Below are 20,678 nucleotides of genomic sequence, written 5' to 3'. Positions count from 1 at the left end.
ATATATGAAGTATTTAAACTTTTCCTTTCTGCAAGTGCTACTTTGTACAGCACGTATCTACACTCAGTCTTATTTGTGATCGTGTTGCCTGTTTTCCAGTATTTTTGTGGTTTCTATTCTGTTTGTCTTACGTAATCCTCACTAAACTGCTTCACGCCTCTCTTCCATAAATATATAGTCTCTGATTTTTGGGTATGGGGAAACAGAAGAGGGGAAAGCGATGTCTTTGACTTGTATAGGCATAAATATAGATGTACTTTGGATCTCGGGTGGTGTAATTCTCAGTCCTTTAATTGTACGTTGTACTTCAAGCACAAAGAAGGAGAATCTGGAGTGTCCCTCACTAGGTGATCATGTCAGTTTTAGAAATATGTCTTTGTGGTGGTTTAGCCCGGATCACCACACAGTTTCTTATTCACCCTGCCCCTACCTAGTGGGACAGGGGAGAGAAATTGGGAAGAAAGGAAAACTCGTGGGTTGAGATAAAAACAGTTTACTGAAAATACTAAAAACTACAAAGCTAACAGGATATAAGGATATTAATATCTACAAAATATACAAAATGAACAATGTACAATTTCTCACCACCCGATGTCCGAATGACCGACGCAGCCCGTCCTGAGCAGCGATCACAGGAACAACACCGAGCAGCAAGCAAAGGGGGAGAGCAAGCTAGCAAGGTAGAGGGAACGATGCCAGCAAGCAAGCAAGAAGAAAAGAATGCCAAGGGTGCCCAAACGGATACCCGACAAGAAAAGGAATAACTGAAAATGATGCCCCCTCCCATGGGCAACCCCCACTTATATACTGAGCATGACGTTTATGGCATGGAATACTCTCTTTGGCCAGTTTGGATCAATTATTCTGTCTGTCTTTCGCCCAGCTTCCCGCATCTGCACGTTAACGCGACCTTAACGAGACTTGGAAAGCCAGACAGTGTCCTTGGTCTCATTAACAATAACTCGTATCATCAGAATGTTTTTATCAACATTCTTCACACACAAAATCCAAAACACACCGGCTACTGAGAAGAAAATTAACTCCATCCCTGCTGAAACCAGGACAGTCTTGTAATTTAGAGGCTGCAAAGCCTTAATAAAATTCAAAGGGCTTGGTACAAACAAGCCATATGGACAATTGTCCTGAAAAGAACAATTTAGGGGAGACAAAAGAGATGGGGCAGTACTCGTGGTCTTCATTCTTTGCTTCAGAGATAGGAAACCTCCACTGCACTTACTGTGGTCGTCACAGATCATTGTGTTTTTCCAGATCCTTTTCCCAAAGCATCAACAGGGATTGCTTCTCCTGATTTCCACAGCATAAAACACATTGCACGTTTTCCAAGAAATTCAAATGCTTCATAGCTTCTGTTCACATGCCTAATGCGTGCATCTCCTTTGTCCCATGTCAGCAGCATGTTTCTGATTCACGTTTTGCCGCTGGCCTCCTGGCAGGTGCGTAGTCAGGGTGCAACTGCCAAGGGATCACTTCTGACAGGGTTTCTAGTTGTATTACTGAAGTCAGTGCTGATTGTGAGCCTGCACTGCTTATTCCAGGCACATATTCACACCGCTTTCCCGCAGCTCACGTTTGCCCACACTGAAACAGACGGGGCATTCTGCTGCTTTTTTGTGTGTGGTTTTTTTTTTTTTTTTTTTTTTTTTAAGCAAGCACATGCTGCTTAATTCCAAGCCTCTCAGCTGCAGTAGAAGGTGGCTTCTTTCTGCCTTCCTATCCAGTGATGCAGAGATCAGTTTCAGACCATTTACTTGAATTTTTGGCCTCTGTTCACCCTGCATGCTTGGTTCAGATTCCAGAGTAGCATCCCACCAGGCAGCAGCAGGAAAATGGAACCCCCCCCGCCGCCCCACTCTGAAAAGCGATTGTTGGAAAGTGCTATCATTGCTCTAAAACACTCCAGACGGTAAGGAGGGGCCATGCTGCTGTATGTTGTGTGAGAAAAAGCGTTGTGCAAACACACAGATCCCAGTGCCTTTTGAGCTACCTTTAATCTTTTATAGAGCAGTAAGTCCCAGCTGGAACAGCAGCTGATGCTTACAATATAGAAGATTACGATTTTCCTGAATTACTGGTTGCCCTTGCTTTCATCCTCTCACCTGCCTTTTTATGCAGAGATCCCCCTTGACTCATCCACTGTGTCCTTTTCTTCCCACCTTTCAGTGTGTGCTCAGACAACCAGCCGGCTTCTCTCCATTCGTCCATCCCATGGTCTTTATTTCTGTTGTGGCTTGCAGAAGCAGCTTTCCTTTCAAAGCTTGATTCTTCCCTTTCTGTTTTTTTTTCCTTCTCTTGGGAAGCATCGGCTCATCGTGGTGCAGTCTTCAGAAACCATAAACCTTGTATATACCCAGATAATCTGTGTTCGCACACCAACTGCGGTATTGTATTGTGTGTTTGAGAGGAGAGGTTCAGCTGCCTTACGTGACACTGTTTTCTGAAATAGCAGAAAGGGAATTGGATCAGCATAACATTCCCATGTAGAGAATAGGTGGCATGTTATCTTGTGCTTTCGTAGCACACTCGCTGAGTCAAAGGCTCTTGAGTTGCTTTATGAATATGGAGTTACAGCTCTCTGGGCCACTGAGAAGATGGAAGTAATATCACCGCTGTTGTTATTTTACTTCTCTTGTATGCGGGTTTATTATTAGAGTGAGATTAGGGCCTTAGAAAAATCTATTGCAGCCTGCCCATTGACCTCAGTGCAGCCAGGTTTCCTCTTCGTTCCAGCAGATCTGTCAGCTGCTAGATTCCTAGCTCAAAAGGCAGATTGGTAAAATTCTGCCTGAGGAGGAAGAGAAATTTCCTGTTCTCTCCTAATGAGATCTGATTAGATTACTGTTTAAACCACTGCCTGCCTGCCCAGCTTTAATTCTTGTTCTTACCGCGTTCTAGTAAATGGCTGATTGAAATTAAGGGCGTCAAGTTCAGGCTCTGATGTTTACTGTCATGTCAGCCAGGGAGATGGGGCACCATCTCATCCTTCTGTAAAACAGCAGCAGCAAGAAGAAACTGGCTCCCCTGGCCTGAGGTGAACACAGTCAGCGGCATTCAGTGTCACCACGAAGGCACAAGGTGCTGCCCCACAAAACAGCGCTGTGTTTTTAGCCGTGTAAATCCTGGCGTGCCGTGCCTGTGAGCTGTACTGTTGCTTAAAAACAATCAAATATCGCTAACTGAGTGGAAGCATTCTCTCAGCTGGCACGGAGCTATTTTGGGTTTGCTTTGTTGCAGTTATTCCTTGACAAACCTCTGAATGTGATTCCCCTGACCTTTCACTTTCTGATGCTTTTGTTAGCTGGTTTTACCAATGCGTGTCACGCTCTTCCCCTCTCCCCCTTCTTCCAGTTTTATAGATAAGGACTAGTAATTGTCTTTATGAAGGTTGTAATGAGTTCTGTCACCACACAAAGAAGCTCACTAATAAAATAAATCAAAGCAGCAATGAATGAATGGAAAGCATGCTTTTAAAATTAGATTTGTACTGCAAGTGCCACACTGTCACTTGCAGCATGAGATAATATTAAAAAGGCACTGAGTTGGCAAAGTACCTTGAAAGGGTCACTGGGCTCTGCAGGAATTGGGAAGCTTTCCATTGCCTCCACACAACGCTGGTAATTGCAGCATCATCTGGGAGTAAATATTTTAAAGCCTGATTAGGAAAAGAGCACATAAAACTGATCTTAGATTTTACTTGTTCACTAACTCAGTTAAGTAGCTTTTCTTATCATATCATTACATGTGTTTATGAATGGTGTCTTCTGTTCCTGGAGCCTTGTACCAGCTTGGAGCTCTTGGCCCAATGTATCATCGGTTCTCTGTAGCTCCCCATACCCCCGCCTCTCCAATGTGCCACTCAGTAGATGAGTGCTGTCTGTACTGTTGCAAGGACAGAGCTCTCCTCTCTAGCTGCATACTGACTGCAGAGATCTGTTCTTCACGTTACTTGGGTAAGTCATGTTTTCAGAGGAGACTTGTATTCACAGTGGCCTTGCCTTAGAGATCAAAGGCAGGTAAGGCATCCTGTGGGCACCCAGCAAGGATAACAAGCTGGTGTTCTCATTCAGGCTTGTGTTGCACTAAAATGCAGCTGCTTGTGCACCGGAAGGGCTTTGGTGATGCAGTGCACAGAGCAGGAATACGGATTGTTGAGTGTGTGTGTGTGTGCCTGTGCAGCTGAGCTCTCGGCTTCTTCAGCTGTTCCTGCAGTTTTTTATAGTTCCCAGATCTGTTGCAGCTCTTACAGCCTTGCGCAAACCATTTCTGTCGGAAAAACACAAAACATACCCAAATTCTTGTTTTCTCAGTCTACCTGTTAATTTCCTAGCAGAGAAATCACACTGTGGCCCTCTGCAGCAGAAAGCACAGCCGCTACAGAATAAGAAGCATCTCTAATTCCACTAGAAACTTCACAGGAGCTGAGTGCTAGTTTCTCTTTTTTCATCTTCATCTCTTTTATACCAGCCTCTCAAGACACAGCGGGGACAAAAGGAATGCAATTCTGTAGAAAGAGTGTTTGTCAACTTTCTTCTTGTCTCTCTCACCATAACAACATGTAATTAAGTACCTTGGACTTTAGAAGTTGCCTGTGAAAAATATTCCTCTAACTGAGAGCAACCAACCTCCATCAAGTTATACGCAGTCAGCAAATGACTGTAATTATTAGGGCCAGTAGACAGAGCTGAAACTCCAGAGGACTTTAGTGTCAGAGCTAATAATTATGCAGCAGCCTTGGCCAAATATTTCTCTTCCAAGCCAAGTATTTAATATTGTCACTGTAGAATATTAATGGAATTGCCTGCTATGTGTGAAGCTGTTGACTAAGCTCGTTGTACAGTGAACTGCGGTGGCTCAAATTAGCCACAGTGGATGGAGAGATCAAGAACACTGCATCAGCCTGCAGCACCAGCAGACCTTCTCAAATATTGTTGCCTTTGGGGCATTAATGTAAGATCTGAGGACAAAATGAAGGGCAAGACAGTGTTGTGCTTCAAGAATTCACTCTCATTCGTTTTGCATACTGAAGGATACTTTAAGTATTGATTAGATATCTCTGGGAAGCACATATGAATATATTTCTTGAACCTAATGAAGTAGATTGGCTGGTTCACAAGACCTCTTCTTTGGTTTCACTTGGACAAAATGATTACATCCATGCTATAAAGAAGGAATAAAAGAAAATTGTTGCAGAGTGTTGGCAGAGTGAAAGCTTCCCAGTTGGGGAAAGAAACTTCTGGACCTAATATAGACATTAACCAAGCATCAAGATAGTCGTCTTCAACTAGTAGTGTGTTCCAGTGACTTTCTGAGGGCTTTTTTAAAGTTAATTGTGTTTTCACCAGGCAGGGATTTCTACTCAATTGTAAGGCTGCAAAAGCGATGAGTGCACGTCGGCAATGAAACCATTGAGAGCAGTGATAACCATGGGGAAAAGTAGCAGTTTCTTCTGGTTTGTGACACTGGAACAGGCTCATGAATTCCCTGGAGTGCTTTGCGTAACATATGGCCTGTGCTACAGAGATGGCCTCCCTTTTACAGCAGCGTTACACAACCTACACCCAGGTCTTATATGGCAGTCCAGTTTAACTGTTGTGATTACTGTTGCTGTTATAAGATGGATCAGTTTAAAGTGTGCGGCATGACTCTAAGCAGGTAGTTACAGAATTGGAGACTAAGTCAAGGAGGGGAGGGTGTTTGGGAGAGGGTGTACTTTAAAGTAAAAAATCTGTGTTAAGCTTTTTCAGGACTTGAAAGTGTTTCTTTTTTTTTTTTTTCTTCTTCTTCATTTTTCTCCACATAACCAGGAGTGAATCTGTATCTCTGCTGTTTCACAGGTATGGATGTGTGGGGGTCGCATGGAGGACATCCCTTGCTCTAGAGTTGGTCATATCTACAGAAAATATGTTCCATACAAGGTTCCAACAGGAGTCAGCTTGGCAAGAGTAAGTGGCGATGGCGTTCCCTACGGCAGATGTCTGACTGCAATGTGACCATGCTGTTGTCTCCTCTCGCCCCACAATGGGAGGCAAATGTAGACTTTGTAGTCCATAAAATGTACTTGTACAGTGGTCAAATTGAGCAGTTTTGCAGTGGTATGTGTGGGGTACAAAGGGAAGAGAGCCTAGGGGAGCCACGGACTCATGTGCGGACAGCTGCCATACTCTAGGCGTCAGCCATTGCTAGATGGTGGGAAGGGACTTTGTGATCAGGCGCTGACTATGGAATCACCAGTAAAAACAAGATATGTCTTTATTTGTATAATACTTCAGTCATTCTATAGCCATCCTCTCCAAGAGCAGCAGGCTTCAGTGTGGTGATTGTGTTTTGGTGATTGAAAGACCTCTCGGCTTCAGGCGTCACAGACCACTGAGTGGGCAAGCTGTAATTTTCCATGATGGAATGTTCTGTGCTGTCTTATTTCTTAATCTAGTGTAGCCCAAAGGGGAAAGAGCTTTTGCCTCTGATGCAGTAGCTTTCTCCAGTTAATTTCCAAATTGAGAAGGGATTGTATTGCCCTCTGGTGGGAGAAAAAAAAATCGTAGGAGGAGGAAGGCTGCAAAAGGAAAAACCACAAAAGGTGCCCTGCTGTTCTGCAGTCTTATGGTTTGCAGAGTGTTAAAATGTTTCCCAGTTTAATAGCATCGCCCTAGTTATGGATTTGGATTTACTACTCAGCCCAGCAATGGCCTGTCAGAGCGATCGAGTGCTCTCCCGTCTGTGCCGTCTCTTCAGGAAGGAGCTGTATTTCTTTTGATTTGGCTCTTGCATGCTCCCACAGTGCTGGAAGGAGATGGTGGACAGGTGTAGGAAAGGCTGTTTCTTGGCATCTAAGATGGCACAGTCACCTTGAGATGAACATCTGCTCTAGTTGTGTATAGGCTGCATTTGAGGCAGGGTCAGCACTCTTCTCATTCTTAGCATCCTCATTTTTTGGCAGTAAATGGCCACTGCTGGACTGCCCACCTTCATGCAAGGTGTGGGGCTGTGCTGCTGCGTCACCAAAGTCATGAAAGACTGCACGTGGCTACCGTGTGGCACCAAGAATGTACCTGCTGTTGCAAGAGAACAGCCCAAGGTGCAACAGTCTTTTGAGTGTGTTTGGAGGAGCAGTAGGGCGATTATCTTGAGAGAGTGGTGTTCATTGCTGTCTTGGAATTACACAGTGGAGTAAGCTTTACAGCGAAACACGAAATGTACTGCTGCTAGCAAGTAAATCCTTTGCTTCTACTCTGAAGGGTCATCACCTGACAGTTCCCTATTTCTGCGGTATCTCAGGGTTTCGTTTAAACAACTTCTTACCCAGGAAAATGGAAAAACAGTGGTAAGAAACAATATTGTGAACTGAAGCTTTCCAGAAGGGAGTACTGCAAATCTCATTCCTAGATGGGTATAAAAGATGCAATAAGAAGGATTTAAGAAAGCAGCTTTTTGTCAGGGACCTTTGAATGTCCCTGGTATTTACCAACATCATTTTCTGACTGTCTTCTTTACAGGAAAAAAAAAAAGGAAAAAAACCCAACTTCTGATTAATGTTGTTTTTCTTAGCCACAACGAGCTAGATATAATGGCCAAGTGCCAGGATTCTGTTTTGACCTTAGCTGAAAATATCTTTGTAAAAGTCCCCTGGAACTAGAGAATAATAAAAATAATCTTCGTCCTGAAGCTGGCGAGAGAGTGGATGTGAATGAAAATCCTTTCTGAGCAAGAACATGAGAGCTATTCTGAATGCTAATGTCAGTAGCTTGTGCAGCGTGTTCTCAGGTGGTTTTCCCTCTCATTTTCACATGTGGCTGTTACCCACGCAGAACTTGAAGCGGGTGGCTGAGGTGTGGATGGACGAATATGCAGAGTACATATACCAGCGTAGACCAGAGTACCGGCATCTTTCTGCAGGGGACGTCGCAGCTCAGAAGGAACTTCGCAACAACCTCAACTGCAAAACCTTCAAGTGGTTCATGAGCGAGGTCGCGTGGGACTTGCCAAAGTTCTACCCACCAGTGGAGCCTCCAGCAGCTGCTTGGGGAGAGGCAAGTTTGTGCTCTGAAATCTGCAGTGGGAAACAGGCTGCAGTTTGGCTTGTTGGTTTTTTTTTAAAGTTGCCTTATGCATGTGCTCCAGTACTGGTTTGCTGTGAGGTAGCAAGCGAGTGTTTAAAGATCTTGCCTGATACGTGTCAAAGACCAGAACTCCTCTGCCGTTATATTGGCCTGATCCAGCAAGGCAGGCAGGCAGCCATTTCTATTTGTACACAGCTACGAGGAGAATGGAGACTTGGCGTGTTCTGCGTGTTGTGTGTTTAGTAGAAGGCAGAACATGCCAACAGGGATGACTAGAGAGAGGCGGCAGCTGAGCAATAGTAGAAATCTTGTCTTTCCAAAGGGCTACACAACTGTGTTGAGCTACTCTGCTCCTTAGCTTTCCCATCTGAAAGCCAGGAAAACCATCCCTGCTTTTGAAAGTCAGCTGTGTGCTGGGAAAAGAATCACCCTGGGAGTGAAGTCGTGGTTTGTTACACACAGCATAGTGGGCTCTGCATCCTGTAGCTAATGGGTTTTGCTGTCTCCTGAAGGTTACTCTACAGCTGGCAGTGGGTCCCACTTTGAGTTCCTGTGCTTTCTTCTGGCTGTTGTCTTCCAGCTCAGATACATAGTTAAGTGAGGAATCTTTACATTGTCTTCGTACAAATACTGCAACTATTTGAAGCAATTTAAGCCTTCTTTCCTGTCACTTTGTAAGACTAGGAGATTCAGTGACTAATTTTCTATTTCAGATACGCAATGTAGGAACTGGGCTGTGCGTGGATACTAAGCTTGGAGCCCTGGGATCCCCACTGAGGCTAGAAAACTGTGTGAAGGACAGAGGAGAGACAGCATGGAACAACGTGCAGGTAACAGTCCCTCTGATAAATTACTGGCCCCTAAATAAATTCTGGGAGGAGGAGGTTAAAGAAGAAATGTTTGAGAAGGAAGGCCATTGCAGAACTCTGTCAGGTAAACAGAGGGTGTTGTGCACCCCAAGGCTCGTGTGCTAATTATGCCTGATGGGCTTGTAGCAGGATGTGGCTTATGCTTGTGGCGGGGTCTGGAGCCTGGCAGGCTTTGTGCAGAGCTTTTACCTCTGCTTTGAAGTTCTCAGAGTGAACAAAAGAAAGCACAAGAAAACAATATGCCAAAATAATGAAAGAAACCAGTAACAAGGCAGCTGTAATATGTAACAAAGTGAATATTAACTTCAAAGGTTGTGCTGAAAGAAGTGATAGAGGAGCATCATGCATATTAATAAACCTGCAGGAACATTCAATAACCGCTTACTATCATCCTCTGACAGGAGGCAAATGCATTATAAACACCCAGCCATTGCTGGAGAGAGATGAAACTGGCCAGGCTGTAGATTCACCCTCTCAACATATAAAGTGCCAGAAATGACAGCTTTATTGTAACAGAAGGGAAGGAAATATTAGTTTGTCTAAACTGTAGCAGCTGAGCTGAGAAAAGATCAAGAAAACAATGCCTCTATTACAGAGCCATGCATAACTCTTCAGGGGAATGGCTTCGGTAGTAGGAGACAGAGGGTTGTTGCATATCAATTTTGATGCATGAAAACTAGAAACAAAACCAATTTACTCAGGCACAGTCCAAATCTAAGCTTCTGTTGTGTCAGGAGGATCTTGAGCAATTAGTGTTGGCTTATGTTTAGGGAGAGAATGTGTTTTGAACTTCTGTGTAGCATTGAGCCTAAATGATTGTGGTAATTTCTCTCCCGAGAGAGATTTAAAAGAGAGACAGAAACAAAGTAGCTGCTTTGTGCAAAAGATTTTGGCCATGCTGCTTCAGATAGTAGCACCTGCTCATTACTGGTCTTTCCTACTGCCCCATGAGATCTCTGAAGGGAGGACCATTCCTCCACCTGGCTCCAAAAGGAGCCCCCAGAACAGCCCTTCTCCTTGGAGTCTGAGAGGGGGGTGTGCTGGCTAGTAGCCCTGCAGAACCATCCTGGCTGGTGCTGGTCACAGAGTACACTTGCACCCTTGCCAGAGACGCTGTCCTTCTTAAAAGAGAAGGCAAAAGCTTGATAGCAGTGCCTGCCTTTAAACATGTTCATCTTTTGTGGGATTCAGTCCTGCGATGCTCAAAACATGTCATGAGCCAAGCTGTGATCATCAGACTGAAGATGCAGCTTGACCACACTAGTGTCTCAAGCTGTGGCCAAAAGCAAAAGCCACAGGGATGGTGCGAGGAACAGAGTATGTGTGTGGTGGTCTGTCCACCAACTGTTCTCCTGTGGTCCAGTCACTGTGGCTCAGGGATTTCCAGGCCACATGTGCTGGCATCCAGCAGCTTTCATGAAGGCCACAGCGTTGCCAGGCATTGATAGCTTGTGCCTAGTTACTAAAGGTAAAACTCTCTCTCTTCTGTAATATCACTCTCTTCGTTTTGCCCAAAAGTGCTGAGAGATCATTGCAAAGTCAGTAGAAGTCAGCGGGAAACACTGCCCTAGTGATTGCCCTTCCGACACTCCTGTGGGGTGGGGAACTGTGGGCCTCCTGGCCTCCTGTCACAGTAGGTGTGGGACAGACTTCTCAAGGTGACTGCAGGCTGCCTGTGCAGGCTCGGGTGTTTACTGCCAGCTTTAACTCAGAGCTCCTGTAGCTCTCTGCGTTTTTTGCTAGCTGTGAAGTGCTGTAATTGGTCAGCTGCTCCCTTAATCCGTGATGTATGTCTGCATTGCAGAGACATTCAAGGCTGCTGTTAGTACCCAAGCTAACCAGCATGGCTGTTTGCAGCAGCACGGCCTCATTTAGCATGCCGTGTGGCAGTCCGCAGAGTAGCTGTTACGGGCTCCCCAGTCAGCAGTCCCTGTCCCCAGAGGTGGAAGTAGTTTTCCTCTAGATCATGTTGTCCTTTCCCTGAAGCCTTTACCCTCTGGGCAAAGAAGGTAATGTCGTTCTGCTGGTGAAAGCACCGTACCCAGTACCAGCCATCCTGAGGATCCTGTTTATCCTGGCAGGTATTCACTTTCAGCTGGAGAGAAGACATCCGTCCCGGGGATCCTCAGCACACCAAGAAGTTTTGTTTTGATGCCATTTCCCACAGCAGCCCTGTAACCCTCTATGACTGCCATGGAATGAAGGGCAACCAGCTCTGGAGATACCGAAAAGTGAGTCTGTGTGCCCATGTATGCGTATTCTCATTTAAGGTGTCAAATTGCCTGTAGACACTTAAGTTTCCTTAGAACATCACCACTCATGTTTTATTCCTTCTCTGCTGTGATAAGAGAATCTGCAGACAGTCTGTTGTCATTGTACCATTAATTACCCGTGTTCAGAAAGAGGTGATTCCCCTGTTCCACTGGTTAGAAATAGTGAGGGCTGCTTCTCCAGGGCTTGCGAAGCAGAAGGACGCTCTCCTTGCAGCCCTGTCCACAGCTGGTAGTGAGGTGATGCAACACCTTGCAAAATCTGTTTGCAAAGAGGTGTGCTGTGTTTATGGGTTTGTTCTGAATACTAGAAGATCGTGCCAAAAGTAGATAAGGATTTATTCATCCTTCTCCTAAGCAATGATTTTGTGGCCAGCAGGTAAGTAAATTCTTGACTAAATGCTTTATCCTAGTCCTTGCAGTCTGCACGCACGGTGCTGGAGTGACTGCAGCAGGATGTGAGCCTGTAGGCTGGAGAACCTGGCTTCAGACCTGGCTTTAGATGCAGATGTGAGGATTGAGCTGGATATTGTTGCAAGGGGTGGGAATGGACCCTGACACTTGCCAACCAGTTAAGCGTGGAGAAACTTCTTCAGATACATCCAAACGACAAAACATCTTCCCTTGAGTTTTAAGACTTCTTTCTGTTGGTTTTAAAACAGCTTTGCATCTCTGCTTACCAACCTCACATCAAAATTCTCTTCTCCAGGACAAGACCCTCTACCATCCAGTAAGCAGCAGCTGTATGGACTGCAGTGAGAGTGACCGAAAGATATTGATGAATAGCTGTAATCCTTCATCTCCAACACAGCAGTGGATATTTGAACATACAAACTCAACCGTCTTGGAAAAATTTAACAGAAATCTTGATCTTTAAAAGACTGAGAAAATATATATATATATATATATTTTACAATTATAGTTTTTACTGGGGAGGGTTACAAAAAATTTTTTTAAGAATAATTTTTTTTAAAAAGTTAATGAAGGTAAAAGGGAGAATCTCAGGAGAAGGTTAACTAGCAGGCCAGTCTTTATTGTGAAGATGCTGCATCCTTCTCTTCTAGGGATGGTGGAATTTTAAAGGCTTTGCCAGAGCCACTTCTGTGCTGAGACTGAACAGAAACTCTGTTTTTAGAGGAGTCTGAATGTGATTCAAAATGCTTTTTTTTTTTTTTTGCTTTTTTTTTTTTTTTTTTTATTTCCCACCTTGGTCTGGTATTAAATGTTTTTGTTATCTGAGACCCTCCAGGACTTTTTGCAGCTGCTATAGTACCCACTGAAGCGTTCCCACATAGGTGCTTTATCTTCCAAAGTCCATCTAAGTAAAATCTTGAGCACAAGATTTAATCCTCTGATGTCATAGACATCCAAAAAAAAAAAAAGAGAAGGGTCATCAAAATGTAAAATGAAATGAATATTTTTTTCGCCCTAAACCAAAATATATTTCAAACAGGTTGAGTATTATTACTTTCCGAATCATAGTTCTGATAAAGGAATGAGCTCTAGTGGAAGTGCAGCCAAGTGTTGGGAATATCGCTGTAGTTATTAGCGATGAGTAATCTGGGTTTCTGGTCCATTCACTTTGCAGTCAGTTTGTCACTCACTGTTGAATCCTCAAGGTGAAAGATTAGCAGAGGGTTTTTAAGTAAGCACAGTTCTTACAGGTGAAGATCTTTGCTAAGAGCCTTTGGATATCAGGTTCCAAATTTACCTCTTGTTCAGAATCTTTTTAGCACAGTCTAGATCTGTAGTTAAATCTACTTCATGAAGGCAACCTCCATTTTTCTTTAGAGGTCTGAAGTCTAACTTAATTCACAGTTGGTGTGAGCAGATTAATTCAGGATAATTAAGTCAGGGCTGAGATTAGCTCTTGGTCTTTATCCATTTGTTCATCAGTCTGTAGTTTGTTGCAGTCATGAGTCCTGTGGTCAGTGGTATTCTAGGCTCTAGGCTATTAATCTCTCCACTTTTCCCAACATCCACAGCACTGTACAGTTTACTGTGGCTGGAAATCTGTTTGCTTAAGCAGAGATGTGGGATCGATGGGCCCATTTCACTGGTAGGTACCCTGTCCCTTCTGTAGTCAGACAGCAGTACAAGGCATTACTCTTCTGGTTTGGCTGCAGGATCTGCCCGACACTGAACCGGAATTGTCTCATTGCAGGAGCTGGAGAAAAGTACTGACAGTAAAGGATGAGTGGAGGACCATTGGTTTAAAGTGTTTAAAAACCCCACACTGGTTTAAAATGAAGTTGTTGCAAAAACAGATTTACTAGTTCAGCTGACTTAGTCTTATACTGAAGGCAGCAGTGGTATTTTATAGTGAAAGCTGTGAATGACAGTGCAGTTAACCTTTTGCAAAAATGCTGTGTAAATCAAGAAAACTAGCCCTTTTCCAGTAATTGCCCAGCTCCGCGGTTTGTCCAACTGCCCATGCAGGAATTTTGCAAGAGTAGGTAGCGTGCAGCCAGCTCTGGGATTGACAGGCTGAAAGACTCCAGGTAGGAGCGGGACACTCCTCTGGGACTCCTGGTAAGCACGGGTTAATCCCTTGGAGGGGCAGGGAAGCTCTGCTCTGGGGTGTCTTTCTCTCATGTGAAGGCAAGGAGATTTTTGCCTAGTGTCGAGAAACAAGCAGGCTGGCTCCCTCTGCAGAGCTCCAGAAGTGAGGAGCCCTTTCTCCTGTTGCCAATTGCAGGATCATTGCCTGTGTTTCAGGTGTCTTTGAGGCCACGCAGTTCTGTGTCTGTCAACTGGGAGCAAACTAGGACACAACTATCTCCCTCTCAAGCCTGATGTATCGACTATAAGGCTCAAAATCATTTCCACCTCTCTCCTCCTCACAGCTGAGGCCATGTCCGACATCTCCTGCCAACTTACCTGGCCCATGCAATCACGAAGCAAGGGAAACACAGGCACTGCATTACAGCTGGGACCAGGTTTGCCAAATGTGTTGGTGTCTAACGTTTTGGGAGTGAAGACAGACTTGTGACAGTTTTGCAGCAGCATTGCTATGGAAATGAGACAGTGTCAAACAGACTTGACATCTTATGTTCTCGGTAACTACAGTATGTCTGTCATTAGGATCCCTTTTCATTTCTGTGAGAGACAGAGCCACTTTCCAGTGCTTTGTGTCTGACTGTTGCTTTCCTTACGTTATTAATGCTCTCATTAGTCTGGTAGTGCTGACTGTGGATGGCTAGATGGCCTGACTAGATGTCTTGATGAATGTTTTAATACCTGTGGAACAAGAAGCTGTTTGTCCATGAACACTGCTAGTTTTTTATAACTGGGACAAAATCAGCAAATTATATAAATGGACTGTAGGTCATTCCGCTTGCAGCTTGCAACTTTGTGTGTCTTAGTTTTCTAATGACAGGATCAGGTTCTGTTCCCAAAATGCATGGCTTGCTTTGTACTTGGGCTCACCTTGTGAAGAGAGTCCTAGCTGCTTGGCTTGCTGGACGCTTGCTTCAGAGAGAACTGCGGTAACGAAACAGGTCTTTTACCACTTAATGATCTTAAATTGGAGAGAAAGGACAGCCCTCAGCAGTATGCACCAAAAGATTAGGTAATTGTTGAGGCAATTCCTGTTTGACAACCGACCACCGGTACATGGACTGGAGCTTTAGTGTGAGTGGTCCTACTGGGTGCTTCTCAGTATGGTTGATCTGCTCTGTTTTGTGAAGGTTTGGGATCTCAGTGTGATGAGTGCCCCACAAATTCTGTACACTTCTGACTGGCTCGCTGGACTTTGAGCTATTAATTTATTTGCGTCAATTATACTTTTCAATACCCTAGAGGCTTTGCTGACTAATGAAAAGACTTAATATAGCCAGCCATCCTCTGATTGAGAAATAGAAGCTGTATTTCATCATCTACATCTTTAATTGAGCTTTTGCTGGGTGATCTGGTTAATTATTCCAACTACTTTTGGTTATTTGTAAGCAAAATTGCTAAAGCATGAATATATAAGCAAATCTTCACATCTGCATGCAAGTCAAGACTGGAGATTAAATACCAGTGATTTTCTAATGCAAAATAAATGTTTTCATATTTTTCCCCCAAAAAATATTCAAATAACCCTTCTCTCTGAGGCTGCATAAATTCTGCTGCTTTTAAATATCAGAATCCCAGACAACTGGGGGATCCCTGGATGTGTGTTATGTTGCATAATAATACTTTGATTTGCTCTTGAAGCTCTTGTTGATTTATACTGGTGCTAATCTCCGAGGCCTACAAACAGAGTAATAGGTTTGGGGCTCTTATGTCTGCAAGATGTATTTTTTCATGCCTGGGAAATTAACTTTCTTTTCCACACCATAATAGAAGAGCGTGGGCCTTACTGAAAGGGGAATACAGCATCATTAAAATAAAGATGTGCCTTTTTAAATGTAAATGTACAGCAAATGCTTAAACTTGAACCATTTCCTAGTGCCTTGCTGGACAAGAGAGAAGAGGGCAAGGGGGTGGGAGACAAAGATATAAGAGAAAGCTTGACTTGTGCAGTGTTTGTGTGTGTTTTTTAAAATGTCTGACTTTACGTGCAAAATTTGTGTGAATGATGGTAATTTAGAAGCTCCTGTGTTTCCTCTGTTAAATCAGTATCATTAATGACTCAAGGAGGGGGGTGTCACTCCTAATAGGAAGGCTTGGAAAGGATGCAGCTTCCTCTTGGAACGTGGTAACAACTAGGGCTAGACCAGAGATGTCCCGGTTAGCTGTTGGATGTTGCACCTCATGGTGGAGGCTCACGCATTTCACTGACATGCAAGATCCTGCATTTTATTTTCCAAGTATCCAAATCACGAATCGTCCCAAAGGGGTATAAAATCTGTAGCAGAAGTGTCTTTCACAAAGTCGATGCTTTTCTTCCATCACTGGGAAACTTCTTAAAGGGTGTGTTCGAATCTCTTAATACAGAAGTAGCAAGAAAGCAATTGCTCAACTCAACTTTCTTCCTAGTTTTTTGTGTTACAGTAGTCTACGCACAGGGATTTGCTTTCCTTTACTGGAGAGTTCCAGTCAGCAAACTTTCCTCCTCCCTGCTGCACTGAGACATCAGTGCACTGAAAGTCAAACAGGCACCACCAGCAACCGTCACCGCAAGAACACAGCGCTCCCGTAGCTTCTGTAGCATCATTATAGTGGCTGTGCTGGTTTACAGCACCGAGCGAAGAGGAGAGAGATCTCCTAAAAGTCATACTGGGCAATCACGTAACTGCTGGGTAAAAAGGGAGACACTTTTATTTTAAATTGTCTTTCAAGATACGGACAGACACTTGAATGGTTTTGAGTGGAGAGAACAGACAGCTTCTAGCAGTCAGCCTGTCACACTCTCAGTGGAAAGAGCCCTGGTAAAGTTACGTCTGAAACAGTCTGGCTCTGCTAGCACAAGGGATTCAAGTGTACCTTGCATCCCACATCCTCCCAGCTGCTGTCATTCATGTTCTTACTACTCACCGGCTGTATGTCTAACCACTTGAGACAAAGGAGCCTGCTGGTGCCTAAGTCAGCCCTTCTCTGACAAGTAGCAATCTGGGTTTCCATTGTAACAATCATTTAGCATGGAAAGCATCTTGAATAGGTAGCAAACTGTTGCCAAAATGGTGAGTGGCTTTAGGCTAATGCCAGAGTCTGTGGGGTTAGGGTTAAAAGGTCTTTCACAGGAGGCATAGCCAAAGGGGAGCTGGACTGGGAGTCAAGAGCACTGGGTCCACCAATCTACCAGTGGCCTGATACTTGATCTGGAGCAAAGAAAGTCTGTGCTGCAATTTCCCAGCCTGAGTAAGATTTAGCTTGAAGTGCTTTATTTGCTGACCTAACGAGTGTTGAGTCCACGTTTTAAAACAAGCTGCAAGTCCTCACCTGATTTGAGCAGAGAGGAGAGATGCAGTGGGTGGAGAACGGAAACGCTGAGATGTGACATTTCCACCAGCATCCAACACACAGTTGTCAGTTCATCTCATATTCCTCATTAACCAGTCAGGTTGGTTTTTTTTTTTTCACGTTATAAATTTAAAGTTAAATAAACTCATCTCCTGCTCCGATTGCTCCTGCGTAGTGTCACCCTTTAACTTGGAGATCTTCATACCTTCTGTATGAAACTAGGCAATGATAGATTATGGAAATCCTAATAAAATCCCATGTCTGTTTTTGACCCTGCCTCTGCTAGCTGAGTATGCTCCTTTATTTGCTGCATTTCAGCTTTCTTGATGCTTCTGTATGACCCAAAAGGCTTCAGTGATTCCAGCAGCTGTGAAGGATTTGGGAGTTTTCTATAAAGCCACTGGATCTACGTGGTCTTAAATCTACTAGTTCAACTCTAGGAAAAAAGTCCTAATCCCAATTAGTGAGCAAGCAAATGTGAACTTAAACCACAAAACATGATAAAAACTGATCAGGCTAATAGACTAAAACGTCACCCCTTACGATAACAAATAGCTTTAGCCTCTAGGGTGGAGAAGGGGATTGGTTTCCAAATGCATTCTCCAGGATCTCGGTGATAAGGTCTAAGTTTGTCTGTTCCTTGTACTGCATGCATTCTATCTGTAAAACTGGGTGGTGCCCCTTGAATCAGTGTGTATTTATTTCTGTGCGTATTAGGACCAACAGCCTAATATCTGGGGGTGGTAAAGGACTTGTAGCACTTTAATGTAGTAGCTTTCATAAACTGGGAATCATTGATAGAATGCCTAGTGTTTTTAAAGTTGAATGGACTTCCTTTTATAATATATTTAAAATAAATTTTTAATGTGTTTTCTGAAAACTGTGTATGCAGAAATTACTGTCCCTGCCTGTTTTGCTCCGGTGATTGATTTCCCTTCTCTCTACTTCTGATGAGAATAAGCTTAGCAACTCTGCTCTGGTGTTTCCTCAGCAGAGGCTTCCTGCCATGTCACGCACTGCTCTCCTCCAGCCCCCTTGGGAAACATCCTTCCCAGCTGCTCTTTTTATTGGGTATAAATTGCAGATTTTTCTGTGTTCATGCACAAGCAGCCAACAAGCTCGCGCCTGAGCGCTGTGCTGGGTGTACGTGGCGGGTTCAGGCAGCTGGGGGCATCTCCTTGTCTGCCCCCCACAGCTGGTTCCAGCCAGCTCTGAAACCAATGGGAACAACTCACCGTGCTCCAAAACTCCAGCCCGTCGGAGGAGCCTGCAGCGCGGACAAGTTTAATGAAGAGCAGCAGACACATGAGGAGAAATCCTAGGAGATACGGACAAAGCTGGACAAGATGTGAAGGGAGACATGTTTGTGCAAGGAGGTGCTCCGTGCCCAAGGGTGCAATCCCAGAGGGACCGTGGCCGTGGCGGATGACTTCTGCCGAGGTAGGACAGCCCTGAGGGATAGCAGCATCGCACAGCTGTTGCCCAGCTTAGGGCAGGATGAAGCTGTCCCTCTCCTTTCTCCGTGTGTCTGCCTTGAGAGCAAACGCGGGCAGATCCATCCTCCACCTTGATTTTCAGGGGAAAGTTTCTACCAGCTAACTGTCCTTTCTGTGGTCTAGTGTTTGGGTGGGGAGAGTGGTCTTCCTGCCCCAGACAAGGTAAGTTTATAGGCATTGCTCGTGCCCCTGTCCCATTTAGGACCCTCAGCACTTTCTACTGTCACCACTTCATTTCTTTTGTGGCCTTCCCAACACTCCTTTTTATTTAACTCCGTGGGATGAAAAACAGTGAAGAAACAGAGGGGAGACAAACAATAGCACGTGTGAAAATCTGCACGTATGAACATCAGCATGTGAGAAGGAATGGAAAGGCTCTGTCTTGGGGGACCAGCAGGTAACTGCAAGGCATGCTCTTAAGGGAAGACTGCTGTGATTCTCAGCCACGGGAACATTTCCTAGGGGGTGTATGTGCCAAAAGCTGTGACATTTTAAGCATTTTAGCAGATTCAATATATGCCACCTTAGAAAGATGCTGAGGAGAGTGGGAGTCTGGGGGAAGGCACTAGGGCAGAGTCCCCTTTGGCCCCAGAGGTAACAAAATTAAAATAGCCTGATTTCTGACTGGAGGTATAAAAGAATAAAAAGAGCTTCTTCCCAGCACATCTTTGTCAGCACAGACCTTTTGGAGAGTAGCGTTTCTGTCCCAAGAACCTCAAATAGTTCCATTAAAACAGTAAGTTCCAGATGAGAGCCACCTTGCAGACTTCTCTTCAGAGGGTAGCGCTGCTCCGGCTGAGATTGAAAGGCCTCTGCAGGTTCCCCTAATTTGATTAGAGGGCTGACTTGGATGGGCAGGCTATTACAGCTTCAAAGGCACTAAAGCTGCCTGGGTGCTGATGGGTTTATGAAACATTGTTTCTCACTTCATTGCAGCTCCCACAAAGAATTATTAGATCAGGTCAGTGATAGATACCTAATAAAGAATGTTTCTATGAGGCAGTTTATTTCACAGCAAGCTAGTTCCAGACTAGCAGACTGTGAAATCTTGAGGTTCCCATGAGGATAAATATGCTGAAATAAACTGCGATTACATGAACACCTCTGTGCACTTTTTTTTTTTTTAAAAAATACTGAAAAAAGCATGTCAGTGTGTTAGCTGAGCTGGAGGTACTTAGCATTGAATTAGCAAACAGACGGTGATAAAAGCAGGGTTTGGGGTTTTTTTGTTTGTTTTTTTTTTTTTTCTTTTACTAGGCATTGCAAAACAACTTAAAATCTTTTTATTTGCATAGGACAAGTTTGCAGCCAAAGATGAAACACAATCTGACGGTAAGTACCAGCCTGTTCTGACACTGATGGTGCCTGTTTCTCCAGCCACTCCCTGCTTCCCGTAGAATAGAGCAGGGAGCACCTGCAGAATCTCCTCGTCACAGGGACAGGAGGAAGTCCTGCCTGGTATGATCATGTTCCCTTTTATCTACTTACTTGCTGCTATTATCATCTGTCCCTACAGTCTGTGTTTTCAGCTTCCCAAATGCCAAGATAGTCCTTCTGCTAGATTTCCTTAGCCTGCATTTGATTTTTATTTGTAATGTTAAGATAAACCTAGAAAGCTTGCTGTTGAGAGCTCTGAGATCGCTGTCAGCCTTCTGGTGTTTTCCCTTTCCCAAAACCAAGGGAATATCTGTATGGTTTTTGCCAGGAGGGTATTACTTCAGACAGGCACATCCCAGGCAGTTTGGCCAGGGGCTTTTATAAGCAGTAGCATCTTGCTTTTTAAAACCTCTTTGCTCTTCAGTAACTTCCTGCTGGTCTGCGGGTAAAGTCATTTGTTTCCACCACCTTCCCGCTGGCGTGGTCGGCTCCTGGGAGCCTTGTCCCCAGGAGAGTGCACTGTGGCTCTCTAGTAGTCACACAGACAAAAAGAAATTAGGAATTGGCTGAGGGCGCCAGCAATAAAAGCTAAGAGGCAGAACTGTTGAGGAAGAATATTAAGTCCTTGCCCTGCAGATTTATTCTGAGACCTACTTGGTATTGCAAGGACTGCCTGGAAACCAGAGATTTTGGCGTTTCTCA

The 20,678-nt window shown here is 44.3% G+C and overlaps 1 protein-coding gene across 1 annotated transcript in view; it reads left to right on the top strand.

The window, feature by feature from the left end:
• Positions 1-17,990, top strand: part of GALNT10 (polypeptide N-acetylgalactosaminyltransferase 10) — an 82,035-nt gene extending 64,045 nt beyond the window's left edge. Inside the window, exons 8-12 of the mRNA XM_086759053.1 lie at positions 5,853-5,960; positions 7,824-8,045; positions 8,789-8,905; positions 11,026-11,175; positions 11,924-17,990. Coding sequence (XP_086615179.1) covers positions 5,853-5,960; positions 7,824-8,045; positions 8,789-8,905; positions 11,026-11,175; positions 11,924-12,091 — 765 coding nt within the window. The 3' untranslated portion in view covers positions 12,092-17,990. The remainder of the gene's footprint in view (positions 1-5,852; positions 5,961-7,823; positions 8,046-8,788; positions 8,906-11,025; positions 11,176-11,923) is intronic.
• Positions 17,991-20,678: the final 2,688 nt, after the last annotated feature.

This window comes from Chlamydotis macqueenii, chromosome 14, assembly GCF_036417535.1.
Source record: "Chlamydotis macqueenii isolate bChlMac1 chromosome 14, bChlMac1.mat, whole genome shotgun sequence".
Taxonomy (NCBI): domain Eukaryota; kingdom Metazoa; phylum Chordata; class Aves; order Otidiformes; family Otididae; genus Chlamydotis; species Chlamydotis macqueenii.
This window is presented reverse-complemented; position numbering and strand designations above follow the sequence as displayed.